Source organism: Bos indicus x Bos taurus, chromosome 8 (assembly GCF_003369695.1).
Source record: "Bos indicus x Bos taurus breed Angus x Brahman F1 hybrid chromosome 8, Bos_hybrid_MaternalHap_v2.0, whole genome shotgun sequence".
NCBI classification, from domain to species: domain Eukaryota; kingdom Metazoa; phylum Chordata; class Mammalia; order Artiodactyla; family Bovidae; genus Bos; species Bos indicus x Bos taurus.
In genome coordinates, this window is record NC_040083.1 from 61,656,404 (window position 1) to 61,679,185 (window position 22,782).

A 22,782-nucleotide genomic window follows, 5' to 3' on the forward strand; every position below is an offset into this window, starting at 1 on the left:
CGGTCCCTTCACTTAATGGCAGATAGATGGGGAAAGAATGGAAACAGTGGCAGATTTTTTTTTCTTGGGCTTCAAAATCACTGTAGATGGTGACTGCAGCCATAAAATTAAGACACTTGCTCCTTAGAAGGAAAGCTGTGACAGACCAAGGCAGGGACATAACTTTAGGGTTTTCCAGGTGGTGCAGTGATAACAAATCTGCCTGCCAGTGCAGGAGACACAGGAGACATGGGTTCAATCCCTGGGTCGGAAAGATCCCCTGATGAAGAAATGGCAACCTACTCCAGTGATCTTGCCTGAAAAATTCCATGGACATGGGAGCCTAGTGGGCTACAGTTCATGGGGTTACCAAGAGTTGGACTTGACTGAGCTCGTGTGCTTTGCCGACAAAGGTCAATATATTAAAGCTGTGGTTTTTCCAGGAGTCATGTGTGGATGTGAGGGAGTTGGTCCATAAAGAAGACTGAGTGCTGAAGAGTTGATAACTTTCAAATTGTGGTGCTGGAGAACTTGAGAATCCTTTGGACTGCATGGAGATCAAACCAGTCAATCCTTAAGGAAATCAGCCCTGAATATTCATTGGAAGGACTGTTGTTGAAACTGAAGCTCCAGTACTTTTAGGAGTTCTTATCATCAGTCACCTTCCTTCCTTTCTTACACCTGTAAGACACACAAGTCTTTATTTTTTTCAACACTGTATAGCACAAGGAGATCAAACCAGTCAATCCTGAAGGAAATCCACACTAAATATTCATTGGAAGGACTGATGCTGAAGCTGAAGCTCCAGTACTTTGGCCACCTGACACAAAGAGCCGACTCACTGGAAAAGACCCTGATGCTGGGAAAGACTGAAGGCAAAGACGAGAAGGGGACAACAGAGGATGAGATGGTCGGATGGCATCGCTGATTAAGTGAACATGAGTTTGAGCCAACTCCATCAGATTGTGAAGGACAGGGAAGCTTGGCGTGCTGCAGTCTATAGGTCTATAGGGTTGCAAAGAGTCGGACATGACTGAATAACTGAACATATATTTTGAGGCAAAAAATGAGAAAACTAAAGTCTAAGTATTGAATTTTTCATTAAACTTATTCAGTTCAAAATTACTAACTTTTTTCCAAGATTATATTTTCTGCAGTATTAAAATATCCTTTTATGCAACAATGGTAATTTTTTTCAGTGACCTTATTGACAAAATTTTTAAACTGATCCCTCACTTTATTTTATTTTTTATGAATATACTTTTGGAACCTGGTCAGCTCAGAGATTCTTCTGAACGTCTTAACCAATCATGTTACTTTCTTGCTTAAAACCCTTCAGGGTGGACTGGTATGGTCTACAGCAATATAATCCCACTGGGGTTTTAAATCCATATGTACATTATGTTCTTTCTATATTAATAAAATATCTTAGGTTTTTTCCCCTAAACTTTTCAAATGTATGAAAATGCTTTTATGATGATAATCAGTTTAAAAAGTTTGACTTTTCATTAGCCTTTGTCATTTTGTATTTTTAAAAATCATATAATTCCTGTCAAGTGTGAAAGTCTTTGAAATACTATTAAAAGCCTCATCAGTAAATTTAAAACTATAAGGGGAAAAATGGATTTGACAATATAATTAAAATTTTCATATAGTAAAAACTATAAATCACATTTAAAGATAGAAACATATGTAAAACATTCAGCATGCTGTATTTGAAAAACTGAAGTATATTATCCTTATTATAAACAGATTTTATAACTCATTTTGCAAGAGGGAAATCAGTAAGGAATATGGAATAGAAATTCCCAGAAGAAATATAATATTCCAATTAATATGAAAAAAGTTTAACTTTACCAAGAATAAACATATCCGCTTAAAACAAGATGATATTTTTTTCCTTGCACTTAATAGAATTAATATATAAATAACTTGTTTGGGAAGGGTTTGGAGAAACAGACACTATTCTAACTGCTCATAGAACTGGCTATTATTAGTATGTTTTTTTGAGGACAATTTGGCTATTTATATTCAAAAGCCTTACATTTAAAAAGTCCCTTTTTACTTAGCAATACATTTTCCTGCAAATGTATTTAGAAAAACAACTAGGAATGTGGTTAATGTTTGACTGTTAGGATGTTCATCATAGTGTTTTGAATAGTAAATTGGCAGCAATCTAAATATCCAGCAATTTGCAAGTTAGTTTAAAAAAGAGAAAAGATTATGATTCATTCATAGTGAATGCTATTCAGCCATTAAAAATTATTTTGTCAATAATGACATGTAAAATATTTATAAAATAATATTAAGCATGAGATACATGAATTAAGCTAAATATCAATTTCAGTGGTTATTTTTGGTAGTGGATTTTTTCCATTTAAAAAATACTTTCAATGGATATGTATTTATAATTAAGAAATAGTTATTGGGAATCACTATAGAATGATTCCATGATTTATGCTCTACTTGTCTCTCGTTTTCCACACACAGCACATCTAACTGCTGTTGCCTCACAGTACAACATCCCTGTACATACCTTTATACCTTTGCTTACCCCTTGCCCTTAGGGAGTTCCTGCTCATTTTTTAAAAAAAGAAGTTCAAATGACACCACCATGAAACATTTCCTAACTGTCCTCTTTTCTTTGCTTACTCAACATATTTATTTTGTATAGCTATATATTTATAATACCTCCTCCACTAGGCAGTGAAGTGTTCATTCATTTAATAAATATTTGTGAATTTGTGAGTAGGACTGTGTGTGTTGGGTACTACAAGATCTAACCGTGAGTTATGCACACAGGTTTTGCCTGCCTTCAAGGAGTTTATAGCCTTTTAAAGTTATTCCCTTACACTGTAATATTAAGTATTGTGATAGAAGTATAGAGTGCTTTGGGAAATTAGATGATCAGTAAATCTGGCCCAGACTGGATATAGAGAGAAGTCTTCCTAGAAGGGCTAATTGTTGAGTATTAAAAAGGAAATAAGTGTTATCCAGGTCAAGAGATCGGTAGAATGTGGTTTCAGGTAGCAGAAACAGCCTGTACAAAAGCCTGAAATTTTTTAAATTGTTGTTTCAGGAAGGCCATTATGGTGCTTGTGGATATTGATTTCTGATAGAAAATAATTCTATATAATTTTATCTTGGAGGAGTTCTTTTCTTTGAGAGAAGGTAGTTACATACAATAGTATATGTTAGAGAAAGCATCCTAATATTGAATTAAGCAGAAATTAAAATGTGATAGGTTATAATTTTTAAATATTTGTAAATATATTCCCACTGAGAAATTAGTATAAAATAATTAAAATCTGAATTATAGAGTATTTTAATTGTGTTTTTGTTTTACTGAAGTATAATTGATTTACAGTATTTTCTGGGGTACAGCAAATGATTCAGTTATATATATTCTTTTCATATTCTCCATAATGGTTTATTACAACATATTTAATATAGTTCCCTGTGCTATACAGTAGGATCTTGTTGTTTATCTGTGTTATAAATAATAGTTTGTATCTGCTAATCCCAAACTCCTAATTTATCCACCCCACTTTCCCCTTTTGTAACCATAAGTTTGTTTTCTTGGGCTGTGAGTCTGTTTCTGTTTTGTGAATAAGTTTATTTGTATATCATCTTTTAGATTCCCCATTTGAGTGATATCATATGTTATCTTCATTTAGTATGATAATCTCTAAGTCCATCCATGTTTGCAAATGGTGTTATTTCATTCTTTTTTATGGCTGAGTAGTATTCCTCTATATATGTATATATTATCACATCCTCTTTATTCATTCATCTGTCCATGGACATCTAAGTTGCTTCTGTGTCTTGGCTATTGTAATAATGCTGCTATGAACATTGGGGTACATATAATTTTTTGAATTAGATTTTTTCTGGTATATGCCCAGGAATGGGATTGCTGGATCATATGGCAATTCTGTTTTTAGTTTTTTAAGGAACCTCCATACTGTTTTCCATAGTGCTTATACCAGTTTACATTCCCACCAAGAATGTAGACGGATTCCCTTTTCTTTACATATTCTCCAGCATTAATTATTTGTACACTTTTTAATGATGGCCATTCTGACTGGTGTAAGGGGATACCACATTGTAGTTTTGAATTGCATTTCTCTGTTAATTAGCATTGTTGAACATCTTTTCATGTGCCTATTGGCTATCTAGATGTTTTCTTTGGAGAAATGTCTGTATAGGTCTTCTGCCCATTTTTTTTATTGGGTTTTTTATTATTAAGTTGTACAAGCTTTTGTAAATTTTGGAAATTAAGCCCTTGGAGGTCACATTTGCAAGTACTTTCTCCCAGTCCGTAGGTTGTCTTTTTGTTTGGTTTATGGTTTTCTTTGCTATGCAAAAGCTTATAAGTTTGCATAAGTGCCATTTATCTATTTTGTCTTTCATTTCTTTTGCCTTGGAAAACTGTTAATTATTTTGTAATCTTGACTGATCCTAATAAAATGTCGCTAAGTAAGATTATTTGGGGAATGCATTTGAAATAATGGGCTTCCCTGATGGCTCAAATGGTAAAGAATCTGCTTGCAGTGCAGGAGACCTGGGTTTGATCCCTGGGTTGGGAAGATACCCTGGAGAAGGGAATGGCTACCCACTCCAGTTTAATAGATTAAAAATGATGGCATGTTTTCCCTCTTTTTTGGTGAACGAAAGATTTTAAAAATTCTGTAGTGCTTTACAATTTTAATGGCTTCCCTGGTGGCTCAGCTGGTAAAGAATCCGCCTGCAATGTGGGAGACCTGGGTTGGGAAGATCCCTGGAGAAGGGAACAGGTACCCACTCCAGTGTTCTGGCCTGGAGAATCCCATGGCCTGTATAGTCCATGGGGTCACAAAGAGTCAGACTCGACTGAGCAACTTTCACTTTTACTTTACAATTTTAAAAAGTTTCACATAGATGATTTCATATAATCCCGTAATAAACCCTCCCCTTTCCCCTTCCTATCCCTCTTCTGCCCCTCCTTGCTTCCTTCTTCACAGTGCTGGTAACCACTAGTTTATTCTCTGTATCTGTTCATCTGCTTCTTCTTTGTTTTATTCACTACTTTGTTGTATTTTTTAGATTCCACTTACAAATGATATCATACAGTATTTGTCTTTCTCTGTCTGACTTATTTCCCTTAGCATAATGCCCTCCAAGTCCATCCATTTTGCTGTAGGCAAAATTTCATTCCTTTTTATGTCTGAGTAGTATTCTATATATATACACCACATCTTTATCCATTCATCTGTTGATAGACACATGGGTTATTTTCATATCACAGCAGTTGTAAATAATGCTGCTGTGGACATTGGAGTGCATATATATTTTTGAATTTTTTTTTCAGATATATGTCCAAGAGTAGAATTTCTGGGTCACATGGGTCTAATTTAGTTTTTTGAGAAACCTCTGTTTTCCACAGTGCCTGTATCCATACATTCCCATGAGCAGTGTATGAGGGTTCCTTTTTCTCCACATATATACCAACATTTGATATCTCTGTTCTTTTTGATGAGAGCCATTCTGACAGGTATGAGGTGATACCTCATGGTGATTTTTAAATTTATGTTTCTCTGATTATTATTGATATTGAGCATCTTTTCATGTGCCTGTTGGCCATCTGCGTTTCAGCTTTGGAAAAACGTCTGTTTCCTCTGCCCATATTTTAACTGGGTTGTTTGTTTTTTTGATGTTGAGTTGTGTAGGCTGTTTATATATTTTGGATATTAACCCTTTAACAGTCATATCATTTGCAGTAACTTCTCCCATTCAGTAGGTTGTCTTTTCAAACTATTTTGTCAGTAATTTCCTTTACTGTACAAAAGTCTTTAAGTTAAAAAAATTTTTTTATTAATTTATTAATGTGGTTCACAAATTATACATAGCCATAAAATTATTTTGAAATATATATAATCACTAAGGAACATCTTCCAACCCTAAGTCCTTTTTTTCATTTAAAAAACAATTTTTATTTTATATTAGACTATAGTTGATTTACAATATTGTATTAGTTTCAGGTGTACAGCAGAGTAGTTTTGGTTTTTATATATACATAGTTAAGTGTATGTATGTATGTGTGTATATATATGTATGTGTGTGTGTGTGTGTATGTATGTATGTATATATAGGTCCTTGTTGATTATCTGTTATATGTAGAAGTGTGTATATGTTAATCCCAAACTCCTACCCTCTTTCCCCTTTGGTAACCATAAGCTTGTTTTCTAAGGCTATGAGTCTATTTCTGTTTTGTAAATAAGTTCCTTTATATCATTTTTCTAAAATTCCACACATATAAGTGACATTATATGGTATTTGTCTTTTTCTGACTGATTTATTTCACTTAGTATGATAATCTCTAGGGCTTCTCAGGTGGCACAGTGGTAAAGAATCTGCCTGCCATTGCGGGAGACGCAAGATACACAGGTTCAATCCTTGGGTCAGGAAGATCCCCTGGAGTGGGAAATGGCAACCCACTCCAGTATTCTTGCCTAGAAAATTCCATGTATAGAGGAGCCTGGTGGGCTACAATCCATGGGATTGCAAAGAGTCGGATACAACTGAGCACACATGCACGATACTGTCTAGGACCATTCATGTTGCTCCAAGTAGTATTATTTCATTCTTTTTTTTTCTATTTATGTTTCTTAATATTTGTATTATTTCTATGCATCTATTTTTAATACTGAATTCTAGAGTATTTCATTCTTTTTTATAGCTGAGTAAGATTCCATTGTATATATGTACCACGTCTTTTTTTTTAATTTGAAGTATAATTGATTTATACAATGTTGTACTAATTTCTGCTGTATAGGTGACTCAGTTATATACATATATACATTCTTTTTTTATGTTCTTTTCCATTATGTTTTATCCCACCAGATTAGATATAGTTCCTTGTGATATACAAGGTATACAGGTAGGACCTTGTTGTTTATCCATTCTAAATATATTGGTTTGCATCCACTAACCCCAAACTCCCAGTCCATCGTTCTTCTGCCCAACACCCCCAGCCCTTGGCAATCACAAGTCTTGGCAATCACTCTGTGTCTGTGAGTCTGTTTCTATTCTGTAGATAGGTTCATTTATGCCATATTTTAGATTCCACATGTAAGTGATATCATGTGTTATTTCTCTTTTTGACACTTCACTTAGTGAAATAACGTCTGGTTGCTTTCATGGTGCCTGCTAATGGCATCATTTCTTTTCTTTTTATGGCTGAGTAGTATTCCATTATATTAGATTGGCCAAATGAACTTTTTGGCCAACCCTGTGTGTGTGTATATATATATATATATATCTTCTTTATCCATTCATCAGTCACTGGACATTTAGGTTGCTTCCATGTCTTAGCTGTTGTAAATAGTGCTACAGTGAACATTGGGGTGCATGTCCCAAATATTTTCAAAGTATGGTTTTTTCCTAGATATATGCCTAGGGATGGGACTGCTGGATCATATAGCAGTTATGTTTTTAGACTTTTAAGGAACCTCCATAATGTACCCCATAGTGACTGTACCAGTTTACATTCACAGCAGTAGTGTAGGAGGGTTCCCTTTTTCCCACACCCACTCTAGCATTTATTGTTTGTAGACTTTTTGTTGACGGCCATTCTGATTGGTACCTCATTGTAGCTTTGATTTGCATTTCTCTAATAATTAGCAGTGGTCCAGCATGTCACACAGAGTTGGACACAACTGAAGCAACTTAGCAGCAGCAGCAGCAGCAGCATGTTTTTCAAAATATTAGCATCTTTTCTTGTGCTTTCTGGCCATTGGTATGCCCTCTTTGGAGAAATGTCTAGATTTTCTGCTCATTTTTTTGATTGGGTTGTTGTTTTGATTTTGAGCTGTGTGAGCTGTTCGTATATTTTGGGGATTAATCCCTTGTTGGTCAAATCATTGGCAAATATTTTCTCTGATTTTGTGGGTTGTCTTTTCATTTGGTTTATGGTCGCCTTTGTTGTGCAAAAGCTTTTAAGTTTACTTAGATCCTATTTATTTTTGTTTCCTTTGCTTTAGGAGACAGATCAGAAAAAAAAATGCTGTGTTTTATTTCAAACAGTGTTCTGCCTTATGTTTTCCTCTAGGAGTTATATAGTATCTGGTCTTAGATTTAGGTCATTAATCCATTTTGAATTTATTTTTGTATATGGTGTTAGAGAAATGTTCAAATTTCATTCTCTTACATGTCTAGTTTTCCAGCACTACTTATTGAAGAAACTGTCTTTCCTCCATTGTGTATTCTTGCCTCTTTCTCATAGATTAATTGACCATAGGTATGTGGGTTTATTTCTGGGCTCTCCATCCTGTTCCATTGGTCTGTGTGTGTTTTTGTGCCAGTACTATAGTGCTCTGATTATCGTAGCTTGGTAGTATAGTCTGAGGGCTGCCTTGGTGGCTCAGATGGTGAAGAATCTGCCTGCAATGCAGGCGACCTAAGTTCAATCCCTGGGTTGGGAAGATCCCCTGGAGGAGGGCATAGCAACCCACTGGTATTCTTGCATTGAGAATCCCCATGGACAGAGGAGCCTGGCAAGCTACAGTCCATGAGGTCGCAAAGAATCAGACACGAGGAGTGACTAAGCACAGCACAGTATAGTCAGAAAGCATGATTCTTCCACCTCTGTTCTTTGCTATTTGGAGTCTTTGTGTTTCCATACAAATTTTAAAATTATTTGTTCTAGTTCTGTGAAAAATGCCATTGGTATCTTGATACGGGTTGCATTGAATCTGTAGACTGCCTTGGGCAGTATGGTCATTTTAACAATAATAGTAGGTCTTCTATCCCAAGGACACATATCTTTCTATGTCGTCTTCTCATTTTCGGTTTCTTGCATCAGTGTATTATAGTTTTCTAAGTATAGGTCTTTTATCTCCTTAGGTAGGTTTATTCCTATGTATTTTATGCTCTTTGACATGATGGTAAATGGAATTGTTTCCTTAATTTCTCTTTCTGATAGTTCATTGTTAGCATATAGAACTGCAACAGATTTCTGTATATTTTGTATCCTGCAACTTTACCAAATTTGCTGATGTGCTCTAATAGTTTTCTGTGGTATCTTTAGGATTTTCTGTTATGTAGTATCATGTCATCTGCAAGCAGTGAGTTTTACTTTTTCCTTTCTTATTTGGAGTCCTTTTATTTCTTTTTCATCTCTAATTGCCGTGGATAGGACTTCAGAATGGACATCCTTGTTTTGTTTCTGGTCTTAACGCATTATTGACTGGGGGATTTTTGCAGAAACTAATGCCTGTGGCTGGCAATTTGTTATGTAAATGAATATTGAAATGTCTCTGATAAATAATTTTGGGATAACAGAAGATATATTGATACGTCTCTGATCAATAATGTGGTAAAAGGAAATGCCCTCAGCTTTTCACCATTGAGTATGATGTTGTGGCTTTGTCATATATTGCCTTATATTAAGCCAGATTCCCTCTATACCTGCTTTCTGGAGAGTTTTTAATCATAAATGGATGCTGAACTTTATCAAAAGATTTGTTTGCATATGTTGAGATGATCATATGGTGTTTATTCTTCAATTTCTTAAGGTGGTTTATCATACTCATTGATTTGTGGATATTGAAAAATCTTTGCATCCCTGGGATAAAATCTGACTTGATCATGTTGTATGATCCTCTTCATATTGTTGGATTTAGTTTGCTAATATTTTGTTGAGGCTTTTTGCATCTGTGTTTATCAGTGATACTGGCCTGTAATTACTATGTGCATGTGATATCTTTGACTGGTTTTGGTATCAGGGAACTCATAGAATGAGTTGGAGAGTGTTCCTTCCTCTGCAGTTTTTTAGAATAGTTTGAGAAGGATAGATTTTAACTCTTCCCTAAATGTTTGGTAGAATTCACCTGGGAAGCCATTTGGTCCTGGACTTCGGTTTGTGGGGAGTTTTTATTTTTATTTTTAAGTTTTAAAATATTTATTAATTTATTTACTTGGCTGTGCCATGTGGCTTTCAGGATCTTAGTTCCCCATCCAGGGATGGAACCTGGCCCTCAGCAGTGAAAGCAGAGTTCTAACTACTGTGTCATTAGGGAATTCCCTGTGAGGACTTTTTAAATTACTGATTGAATTTTATTACTGATAATTGATCTGTTGGTATTTTCTATTTCTTCCTGGTTTAATCTTGGTTCAAGACTGTACCTTTTAAAGAATTTTTCCATTTCTTCTTCGTTGTCCTAGAAGTGAGTTATTTGGGGAATGCCTTTGAATTAATTGGGCTTTCCTGGTGGCTCAATTGGTAAAGAATCTGCCTGCAATGCAGGAGACCCAGATTAGATCCCTGGGTCAGGAAGATCCCCAGGAGAAGGGAATGACAACTCTCTCCAGTATTCTTGCCTGGAGAATTTCATGGACAGAGGACCCTGTGGGCTATAGTCCATGGGGTCACAAAGAGTAGGACACAGCTGAGTGACTAAACACTTTCACTTTCACTTTGAATTGATTTTGTATATGTAAATATATTTTAAAGAGAAATGTACACTAAATAGAAAGCGATGTTATTTGTAACAAAGTAAATATTTGTCATAATTTTGAACACTTTATGCTTAACATGTTTCACCTGCAATTAAGTATTCAAAATCTCCTTGTCTCCTATTGTCTCTTACCATTTGTGTTTCCTATATAGATTCTAAAATTCATTTTCTCTAGCATTGTTCTCTAAACACCCACCTCTATTCCTGGTTTTCAATAAAATAATTTAACACAAGTAGATAAAATTACAACATGGTCCTCATTAACTCCTTGTATCCTGTGGTTATGTAAAGTATACTTACTACTGTTATATATTAGAATCACTGGGTTTGTACAGTAAGTTTGTAGTCCTTTTTTGGTTTGTTTTCTTGATTAGGTAACAGCAGTTTTCTTTAATAAGAGATTAAATAAACCAGTTTTTCTTTTCTGCTTTGTAGATTTCTTGATAACCGGTTGTTTGCCACCTGTTCTGATGACACTACAATAGCCCTATGGGATCTGAGAAAACTGAACACGAAAGTATGCACTTTACATGGTCACACTAGCTGGGTGAAGAACATCGAATATGATACTAATACAAGACTCTTAGTAACGTCAGGATTTGATGGAAATGTCATTATTTGGGACACCAACAGGTTTGTGAACAGGAGACTATGTTAGGATTATGAACAACAAAAAAATGATTTTAAAATGGTAAAAAAAAAAACTCGGTGTTCTGTCTTAGCTCTCATGTTTCTTTAGAAGAAAGAAACTGGCTTTGGGAAAAACAGTCAGAACGTGATTCTATCTTTAGTTCCTTGCAGTTAGTCATATATCGTGACTAAAAGACTTGGAGAAAATTATATGGAAAAAAAAACCAAGTACCAAATACTTAACCAAAACCAAGTTAATGATGAAAACTGGTTTATAAGATGAGTTTCCTGAATTTAAGGAAAAATATTTTGTTATTTCCTTTGTGGAACTGAAATGTTTTCCTTTGATCCTTCAATTCTAAATCTATTTTGTAAATTTTGAAGTTTGTTTTCATGCATTAAAAGAGTAGTTTCTCAGAGTGGTACTGATGTTAGGGGAATGTTTAGACATAATGTGTGGTGCAGTTTTAGTTGTCACTACAGGAGAAGAGAAGAGGATTTCCATTCACATTTAGTCAGCAGAGATCAGAGTTTGTAAACATCCTGTGGTGCGTGGGGTAGTTTTCACAGTGGGCTAGTCATCCCATCTAAGTTGTCACTAAAACACTTCAATAGAATATCTCCTGATAGAGAACTGAAAGAGTTGAAGTTTCGGAAGTAATTATAAGTTTCTGAAATATTCTTTTTAGAGCTCATATGTAAAACTAGGGGAATATTCTTAAAGATTTCTAGTTATGCATAGTGTTTGAGCCAAGCATAGAGCTACTGATTATCTTTAAGACAAGCATCCTGTTTAAACTTAGAACTAATTATTTTTTAATTTAGAAGATTTTAATGTTATTAATAACCTTGACTTAGTTGGCAGATGTAGAATTCTGCTGCCAAATAGTGAATACATCCTCTGAAGCAGAGTTTGAACATGTACAAAAATTGAGTGTGTTCTGGACTACAAAGTACGTCTCAACCAGTAACAAAGAATTGTTATCACACAAATCTTTTCTCTGATCTCAGTATAGTTTAAATAACTACAGGTAAATTAAAATTCCAAGGTTTGGAGACTTATAAACTTATGTCCTAAATAATTGATGGGTCAAAGAAAAAAATCATAGTGAAGTCAAAAGATAGACTAAAAATTAATGAACTAAGCATCTTACTCAAAAAAGATAATAAATCTGATGAAAGTAGATATATAGAAATGATTAAGATAAAAGCAGAAATTAATGAAACAAAATGAAAGTACAATAAAGATTTTTTTAAAAGCTTGTTCTCTGGTAAGATACATTAAGGAAAAAAGAGAGATGACACAATCTTAACAATGAGAGACAATAAAAAATACAATATAAAGTAAAATAATAAGGTCACTTTTATGCCAATATACTTGAAAACTTTGATGAAACTGACAGATTACCCCAAAAAATACACCTTTGCAAAAGTGATCAAGAAAGAAATAGAAAAAAATAGACATTACCAGGACAGATATTTAACCATTATGCACTGGTTCAGCTGAAAAGGTTGTTAAAAGATTGAATTTCTTCCAAACTAACTAATAGATAGTTACTGTCATGAATCATCCTCAGGTGTCATATCCTAGCACCTCTGGGTACCCACAAACCTCTCTAGAGATACCTCCCTCAAGATCTCTCTTTATGATCCAGTAGCTGAAGTCACTCTTACATAGTAAACTAATTACAGGATTCAGTTCCAGCACTGAAACTCTGAAACTCAGGATCCAATTCCAGCATCAACTCTGGCTAGTTTTCATGTAGGGCTGGTTATTTAAATATTCTGAGCATAACCTCTGCTTTAACCATTAGAGAAATGAAAGAAAAAAAGTCAATTAAAACATAGCTACTAATTAAACAGCAGCATGTCAGTTTTACAGGTGACTTCTACCAAATATTACAAGAAACAGAACATTCCAATTTTATTAAACTGTCCAGATTGCAGAAAAATGGAATTCTCCTTACCTTAGGTATGAAGCTGGTATGACGTTGATACTTGAATTCAGAATGAAAGTTCAGTCTGTAATATGAATGTAGATGTGAATATTCTAAAAAAAAAAAAAATGATTCTGTAACAAATTAATCAAAATAATCATGACCACTTTGGGTTTATTCTAGAAATGAAAAGATGATTTATCAGTAGAAATTCTGTTAGTATAATTTATCCCATTAACAAATTAAATAGATAAATCCTTATGACTGTATCAGCTGAAGAATAAAATTCAACAATCATTCATAATTAAAAGAGACATCATTACCAACCTTACAGAAATTAAAAGGATTAAAAAGGAATATGTGCTTACTCACTCAGTTGTATCCTACTCTTTGTGACCCTTTGGATTGTAGCCCACCAGGCTCTTCTGTCCATGGGATTTTCCCAGCAAGAATACTAGAGTGCATTGCCATTTCCTCCTCCAGGGGATCTTCCCAACCCAGGGACTGAACCCATGACTCCTGTGTGTCCTGCACTGTAGGTGGATTCTTCACCCACTTAGCCATCAGGGAAGCCCCACAAAAGAACACAATGAACAACTTTATGGCAACAAATTAGACAACTTTGATAAACAAATACCTGCAGAATCACAAATTATTTAACTCAAGAGCAAACAAAATCTCTAGACCTATTGACCTATATAGCAAGTAAAGAAATTGTATTGGCAATTTAAAAATCTTCCCACAATGAAAAGCCCAGACTTGTAAGTCTTCACTCATGAAGTTTGGTGAATTTTACCAGACATTTACAGAATAAATGATATCAATCTTTCACAGTCTTACAGAAAATAGAGAGGAAGGGAGAGCACTTACCAACTCATTTTATGAGGCTAGTATTACTCTGATACAAACCCAGACAAACATCGTAAGAATAGAAAACTACAGACCAATATCCTTCTCCTGATAGTTTGATAAAAATTCTCAACAAAATATTAGCAAATCTAACCTAGCAACATATATAAGGGATTATATGTCACAACCAGTGGAATTTATTCCAGGATATAGATAGGGTTGGTTAAACATCTAAAAATCAATTTGTGTAATGTATTAATAAAGGTCAAAGTCCATATATATGATCATCCAAAGGCAGAAAAAACACAAGACAAAATCCAATACCCATCTGTGATAAAACTAGGTAAGAAGGAACTTTTTCAACTTGATAAAGGACAGCTATAAAAAGCCTATAGCTCAAATCATACTCGGTGTTGAAAGACTAAAAACACCCCCACTAAGACTGGGAACAAGGCAAGGATGCGTACTCTCACCACTTTTATACAACATCTTACTGGATATGCACTGAGTACATTCAGACAAAAATAACAGGCATTTAGATTGGAAAGAAAAGTAAAATTATCTATATATAAGATATGATCTTATATATTAAAAATCTTGAATTCACAAAACTACTAGAACTAATAAGTTCGCCAAGGTCATAAAATAGGATTCATATATAAAACTATATTTCTGTTCATGAGCAATGAACAGTCCAAAAAAGAATAAAAAGAAAAATTTCACTCATAATAGCATCAAAAAGAATAAAATATAAGATATAAATGAATGGAGAGACCATTTCATGCTCATGGATCTCAATATCATTAAGATGGCAATTCTCTCAAATTAGTATATAGATTCAGTGCAATCCCTATCAACTCTAGCTGCCTTTTTTTTTTGGACAAATTGTCAAACCAATTCTAAAATTTTTATGGAAATAGAAATAACCCAGAATAACCAAAACAATCTTCAAAAGGAAGAATGAATTTGGAAAATTCACACTTTCTGATTTCAGAAATTTCTACGGAGCCATAGTAATCAAGGCAAGGTGGTACTGGCATAGGATAGAAATCTAACATAAGGGAACAAAATTGAGAGTCCAGAAATCAATCCTTATATTTATGATCAGCTGATTTTCAGCAAAGGTGCTAAGGTAATTCAGTGGTTCAGGAAAAGATAGTCTGTTCAACAAATGATATGAGCAACCAGATACCCACATGCAAAGAGATGAATTTAGACCATTATCTCACATCACAGAAATGAATTCAAAATGGATTTCAACCTGAACATAAGAGCTGAAACTATATAACTCTTAGAAGAAAACATGTGAGTGAATTTTCATATAACACCAAACTGATTTTAAAAATTGATAAAATGGACTTCATTAAAGTTAAAAAGCTTTGTACATCAAATGACACTAAGAAAGTGAAAAGAAATATTACAGAATGGGATAGCATATTTGTAGATCACATTTACTAAAGGATTTGTATCCAGAATGTATAAAGAACACTTCCAGCTCACTTGTATGTATTACAAATAACCCACTTTAAAAATAGGTGAGATATTTACATAGACATTTCACCAAGGGCAATATACAAATGATTAATAAGCACCTGAATAGATGTATGACGTCATTAGTCTTAAAGGAAATGCAAATTAAAACCAAAATAAGATACCACTTCATATTCAATAAGATAGCTTTAACAAAAAAGACAGCAACAAATACTGGCAAGAATATGAAGAAACCAGAATCTCACATATTGCTTGTAGGAAAATAAAATGATACAGCCATTTTAGAAAACAATTTGACAGCTTCTTAAAATGTTAAACACAAGAGTTGCCATATGATCTAGCAATTCCACTTCTAGGTATCTACCCAAGAGAAATGAATACATATGTTTGCACAAAGAATGCTTATAATAGTATTATTCATAATAGCAGAAGAAAATAGAACCAGTTCAAATACTTATAAACTGGTAAAATGATGAACAACATGTGATGATATATTTATACAGTAGAATACTATGTGATAATGAACAAAGTACTGTTAGGTGCTACAATGTCAAAGAACCCCAGAAAAGTTAAGTGAAAAAGCTAAACCAGAAGACAATTTACTGTATGATTCTATTTATATACAGTGTCAACAACAGGCAGATCTGTAGAGATAGGAAATAGTACTGGTTGCCTGTGGCTGGGAGTCGGAAAGGGAGTAACTGCTAATGGGGAAGAGGGATTTTTAAAGTGATGAAAATGTTCTAAAATTGGGTTATATTGATTACACAATTCGGTAAATTTACTAAAAAATAAATCATTTAATTGTACACTTAAAATGAATTGAGTTTTATGGTATGAAATTATACCATGATAAAACTGTTTAAAACAGTCTGTTAATTAACTAGACATAGAAGGAAACCCATTAAAAGTATGCACTAAAAACCTATAGCACATTTTGAAATGGTCAAATTTTAGAAGTTTTCTCTCTAAAATCAGGAAGGAAAACATACTTGCTATTACTATTACTGTTCACTATTGTTTTAGTGTGGAGGGAGGCAGGGTCCTAGTTGGTGCAGTAAAATAAATAAGGATTGTAATATATAAGGATTGGAAAAGAAAAAAATGAAACAGCATTCACAGATGATATGATTGTCTATATCAGGGGCTGGCAAACTTTCTATAAAGGACTGTGGAATAAATATTTTAGATTTTGTGTGTTCTACTGGGGCTTCCCAGGTGGCGCTGGTGGTAAAGAACCTGCCTGCCAATGCAGAAGACTTAAGAGATGCAGGTTCGACCCCTGGGTTGGGAAGATCCCCTGGAGGAGGAAATGGCAACCCACTGCAGTATTCTTGCCTGGAGAATCCCATGGACAGAGCAGCCTGGTGGACTACAGCCCATGAGGTCACAAAGAGTCAGACAAGTGAAGTGACTTAGCATGCACACACGTTCTATTGTCTCTGAGCAGTCATAGATAATACATGAATGAGTATGGCTGTGTTCCAACAAACTTTGTATATAGAAACAGGCAATGAGAACTTCCCTGGTGGTACAGTGGATAACAATCTGCCTGCCATTGTAGGGGACATGAGTTCAACCCCTGGTCCAGGAAGATTCCACATGCCACAGAGCAACTAAGCCTATGCACCACACTACTGAGCCCAAGTGCCAGAACTACTGAAGCCCATGCGCCTACTGCCTGTGCTCTGCAACAATAAAAGCCACCACAATGAGAAGCCCCTGCTCGCTGCAGCTAGAGAAAGCCCATGTGCAGCAGTGAAGACCCCTAATAAAATATAATAAATTAATAAATAAAAAAAAAGTAATCCAGATTTTGCCCATAGGCCTCAGTTTTTAGACACGTGGACTAGATAGAAAACCCTGGAAATTCTACTGACAAATTATTAGAATCAGAGTTAACTACAATAGTTGATATAAGGTCAAAATATAAAAATCAATAGTGTTCCTATACATAACTTTAAATAATTAAAAATTTTTAAGTACATAATTTTAATAATTAAAAATATTAGCTGGGGACTTCCCTGATGGTCCAGTGGTTAAGACTCCGTGCTTCCAGTGTAAGGGGCATAGTAGGTTCAATCCCTGGTCGGGGAACTAAGATCCTGTATGCCATGTAGTATGGCCAAATTAAATAAATAAAATACTCTTAAAAATTTTAGTTGGTACACAGGAATAAATTACCACAGAAGATTTATATAACCATTATGGAGAAAACTAAAATTTTATTTAAGTTATTATAAGACCTGAATAGAGTCTGTGAATGATAAGATTCCTCTAAAATACAAACAAATTTTAAATGAAGGGTATAAACTCGTAAGATGGGGAAACAGGAAAGAAAGCAATGACAATAAAATTTTAAAATCTGGAAAGCAGGAGGATGAGTGGCAACCATCTTAGCAACTTACTTAATAATAAGTACAAGAAAGTTGAATCCTAAACTAGCAGTGGAAAACATTAAGAACTTAAGACAGTTTATACAAAATCCTCAAAAATCACAAGAACTGGCAACTCTGGGTACTGTGTAGTAGAAAGGGTAGCTAAAATAAGGATTTAAATGAAAGATATTTAAGGATTTATATCTCTTCCCTTAATCCATACTGCTGGATGATTTACCTCCTCTATGTCAGCAGAAATCTTAAATCTTATTCTCTAAAGAGGGTAAAATAGAAATCTCTCTATATTAAAGGATGCCAGACACAGTTGAAGGCTTTGAGTACCTGACCAAAATCAGGGGGACTAAATGACCATATGCACACTGAATACTGAATTCAGATATCCTGAGAGTTCTTTCAGCTATTGAACTAAAGATACTGACATCAGAAGTTCCTCAAAAAATGGCTTCCTTTTTTGAAGCCTGCCCTTGCACTTAGAGTTCCCAGTCACTTTTTTAGTTCCCCACTCTTAACTATGAGCAGATAGTCAAAAGATAATCAGACATTTGACAGACGTGTCTTAATAGAAAGACCTAAACAAACGGGGAGATATTTTGGAAAAAGTAGAGACTACATAAGGAGAAGACGACTTAAATTTTAGAAAAACTCTCAGATAAGAAAAGACATTGCATGCTTGAAGTGCTGCATGCTGACTGAAGGATGCAACAAGGGGAGAGAAACAGGAGACTTAAAGTATTGGTATTGATACTTCTTAACATGGGTGGTGAGTTACAGATGTTCACTTTTCTCTAAACTCTACAAGTACTTTATGTACTTTTCTGTAAGGATGATACATTTCACAGTTTTACAAATAAAAAGGAAATAAAATGGGGAATAAAAAATATTAGGCAAGGAATAAAAATGTATCCAAAAGATCATGCAGATTTGAAATAAAGCCAAATAGAACTTAAAGAAGTAAAAAAAAAAAAAAAGTACTGTTGAAATTTATAAAAACAAGTAGCAGAAACAGTTTATACAACAGATTAATATAGATACTGAAAAATTACCCAGAAGGCAATATATGGAGATGAGGAGATAGCAAACATGAAAGAGCAGTTATGAGACAAGAGTCTCATGGGAATGTTTCAAGTATCTATTTAGAACTCCAAAAGAATTTAGAAATAGGTGAGAGGCAACATTGGAATAATGACAGAAAATCCTCCAGAATATATGAACAATTTGAATCTTAAGATTTAGAAAGTCAACCGAATCTCAGTGAAGATCAATAATAAGAAATCAACATTTCCAAACGTCAGAGTGAAACTGCAATACTCCAAAGACAAGGGAAGATTAGTCAAAGGAAAAAAAAAATATCCAAAGTAACAATTCAACTGATAACAGACTTTAAAATAACAACAATGGAAGCCAGAACTCAATGAAATATTATCCTATTTAGAAAGAAATAACTATCAACCCTTATAGGCTCAGCTGAACCTTTAATCAAAAAGAGTGAAATAAAGATTTTTCAGAGCAATAAAAAGAGTTTTCCTCAACCAAGTTTTACTTAATATACATGAGAAAGAAAGAATAATCTTTTTTAAAAAAGTTAAAGAGATGGAAGAAGGAATGGGGAGCAAAAATTTTTCATCTGTATAAGTCTGAGTATACATTGAGTGTAAATTCTAGTTGGAAGGGCAAAAATAGGACTATCACTGAATGTTTATGATAACTAGGTTTTGTTGGTTTGATTTCTTCTGTAGGTGTACAGAAGATGGATGTCCACATAAGAAATTCTTTCACACACGTTTTCTTATGCGGATGAGATTAACACCAGATTGTTCCAAAATGTTGATCTCAACGTCCTCTGGATATCTCTTGATTTTGCATGATCTTGACTTAACCAAGTCTTTAGAAGTAGGCAGCTATCCCATTTTGAGGGCAAGAAGAACAACATCAAGTTCAGGTAAGCTTTCCTTTTTTGATTAAAAGAAAGAGTTTTCTAAATAATCTCAGATGTGGAGATGGTATATGTTTCTATTTTGAGAATGATAACAGGAAGAAGGGAAGAAAATTAAAAGACATTCTTTGGAAAGTTCAGTGAGAGCTTTTTTCCCAAAGAAGTATAATGATCTACATGTATCTTTGATGTAGTATTAGTTTGTACCTCACAAATTATCTAGGAAGAATAACTTCAAACTCTAAAAAAAATATTTTAGCCCTCTGCTAGCCAGAAAATTTTCATCAGTGTTTGTAAATCATCATTATCTCAAATACTAGTGATAGCCCAAAGTACTGTCAATCTTTTTAAGTCTTTCTGATAAATTGGCATTTAAAATCAGCTTCAAATGGTTGGAATCTTTCTCTGTGCATGTGGCCACTTTTGAGGATCTTTGGGAATGCATAGGCCTCATTGTATTGCAGTTGCCTAATTTCATTGCTGAAAGTAGAAATTTAAGTTTTACCAGCTTATTTGCAAGCAAGAGATTCATTAACATGTAAGTGCAGTCCTTTTAATTTCAGAATTTGTTAGGTTAAACATTAATAATCAACTTAAGCTTAGTGAGAAGTAGTGATTTAGGAGATCTAGTTGGCATGTTTTGCTTAAAAACCAAGAAGGTTTTCTGTCTTTTAAAGGTAATTCTGATACTTAATACCATCAAAAGAAATTAGATTAATAAGAAGTCCCCACAGATGTGTGGGGCTACAAGAAAAGTGTGACATAGAGACTGCTGTTTGGAGTAGTACATCAGACTCCCCTATCTGATATTCATTTTATTTTCTCAGATTTCAATATTATGTTTGTATTGCATTTCAAAGATAGTATTCACATAATTTCAATAAGCATGATAGAAGTTGTTGCTATGCTTTAAGGAAGATCTGTTCGTGTTCTCAGTAATGGGCCTGTTGTTTGGATGCTATTCTAACATAAAACAACAGACTGAGCAGCTCAGTTTTCATTCATGCTGAATTTTCTTATTCCATTTCACTACAGAAATAATGGGGAACCTAAGATGTTGGAGAAGGAAATGGCAACCCACTCCAGTATTCTTGCCTGGAAAATCCCATGGATGGAGGAGCCTGGTAGGCTATAGTCCATGGGGTCGCGAAAAGTCAGACATGACTGAGCGACTTCACTTTCACTTTTCAAAGATGTTCCTGTGTTTATTTGGTTTTTCATTTTTATTTCACTTAAGTCATTGGTGTAAAGAATTTTAGAAAGCGACTAAGCCTTGGAATGGATAGGACATTCCAAAGAAACATCTTGCCCACCTCAATCTTAGTTATTTATAGACCACTTTTAGGCGGGTATGTAGTTGCCATGCTTCAGATGAACTTTAAAAATATGATTCAAGTAGATTATTTAAAAGTTGAGACACTACCAGAATTCACTGTTGGAATGTTTTGTATTTTCAAGATCTTACCACTTTGTCGAGTTCGTCTGGTCCTAGAGTTTCTGGTTCACCTTGTCATCACAGTGATTCTAATTCATCTTCTGAGAAACACATGTCACGCACCTCACAAAGAGAAGGTAGGTTAGAAGTTGGATTTAATAATCTTGTATATAGATGCTAAAATAGCTTTCTTTGGTTTGATTTTAATCTTTAAAAATAAAAGCCAATAGAGATGAGGTTTTTCCTTGCCCCTCAATAATCATTTTCAAAAAGCTAACCAGGGAATTCCCTGGTGGTTCAATGGTTAAGACTCTGCACTTCCACTGCAGGGGGCACAGGTTTCATCCCTCGTCAAGGAACTAAGATCCCATATGTCCCTCATTGTGGCCAAAAAACAAACAAAACCCCACAAAGCTAACCAGAGTCTCTAGGTTGAATATCATGGGCTTAAATTTTTGTTGGAATTTGAATTTTGGTTTTACTTCCTGGATTTAAGTTTGGTCCTGTTTGGAGAGAGAATAGTTGGGAAATACAGACTCCAATTAAGATTGTAACAGAAATTAAATGAGAGAGTGCATCATGAAAAATGCTGGGCTGGATGAATCACAAGCTGGAATCAAGATTGCTGGGAGAAATATCAACAGCTTCAGATAATGCAGATGATACCACCCTGATGGCAGAAATTGAAGAGGAACTAAAGAGCCCCTTGAGGAAGGTGAAAGAGGAGAGTGAAAAAACTGGCTTAAAACTCAACATTCAGAAAATGAAGATCATGGCATTTGATCTCATCACTTTACAGCAAATAGATGGGAAAAAATGGAAACAGTGGCAGATTTTATTTTCTTGGGCTCCAAAATCACTGCGGATGGTGACTGCAGCCATGAAATTGGAAGACGCTTGCTCCTTAGAATAAAAGCTGACAAACCTAGATAGCATATTAAAAAGCAGAGACATTACTTTTCCAATAAAGGTCCATATAGTCAAAGCTATGGTTTTTCCAGTAGTGATGTGCAGATCTACAGTGATGTGAGTAGGACCATAAAGAAGATTGAGCACCAAAGAATATGCTTTTGAACTGTGGTGCTCGAGAAGACTCGAGTCCCTTGGACAGCAAGGAGATGAAACCAGTCAATCTTAAAGGAAATCAAGCCCAAATAGTCACTGGAAGGACTGGTGCCTGAAGATGAAGCTCCAGTACTTTGGCCACCTGATGGGACAAGCCGACTCACTGGAAAATACCCTGATGCTGGGAAAGATTGAGGGCAGGAGGACAAGGGGGTGAAAGAGGATTAGATGGATGGACAGCATCATTGACTCCATGGACATGAGTTTGAACAAACTCTGGGAGAGACTAAAGGACAGGGAAGCCTGGTCCGCTGCAGTCCCTGGGGTTGCAAAGAGTTGGACACGACTTAGCAACTGAGTAACAACAATGGATCTGATAGTGCTATATAATATATAATATAAAGGGATGATTTATCAGGTGCTTGTGAAAGTCGCCTGGTTCCAGCCCGGTAGGCTTTTTGCTCTGCTGTTTCCTTACCTCAACAATGCCTGGCAGCCTCACAGGGGTTGTGGGATAAAGTGAGATACAATGTGGCCCCACTTAGCTTTTGCCAGTTTTTTCCCAGCC

The 22,782-nt window shown here is 34.8% G+C and overlaps 1 protein-coding gene and 1 long non-coding RNA gene across 3 annotated transcripts in view; one reads left to right on the forward strand and one right to left on the reverse strand.

Moving 5' to 3' along the window:
• The window catches only part of DCAF10 (DDB1 and CUL4 associated factor 10), a 56,237-nt gene that overhangs the window by 24,752 nt on the left and 8,703 nt on the right, over positions 1–22,782 (forward strand). The window contains exons 3-5 of one of the 2 annotated variants that reach the window (XM_027549693.1): positions 10,911–11,108; positions 19,518–19,720; positions 21,173–21,286. In XM_027549693.1, coding sequence (XP_027405494.1) covers positions 10,911–11,108; positions 19,518–19,720; positions 21,173–21,286 — 515 coding nt within the window. The remainder of the gene's footprint in view (positions 1–10,910; positions 11,109–19,517; positions 19,721–21,172; positions 21,287–22,782) is intronic. The other variant, XM_027549694.1, reaches the window with a different exon arrangement.
• On the reverse strand, positions 543–21,264 carry LOC113897214. The gene is made up of 3 exons (XR_003512294.1): positions 21,180–21,264; positions 13,073–13,155; positions 543–660 (listed from the first exon to the last, which is right to left on the reverse strand). It is a non-coding gene; the product is annotated as an uncharacterized LOC113897214 (long non-coding RNA).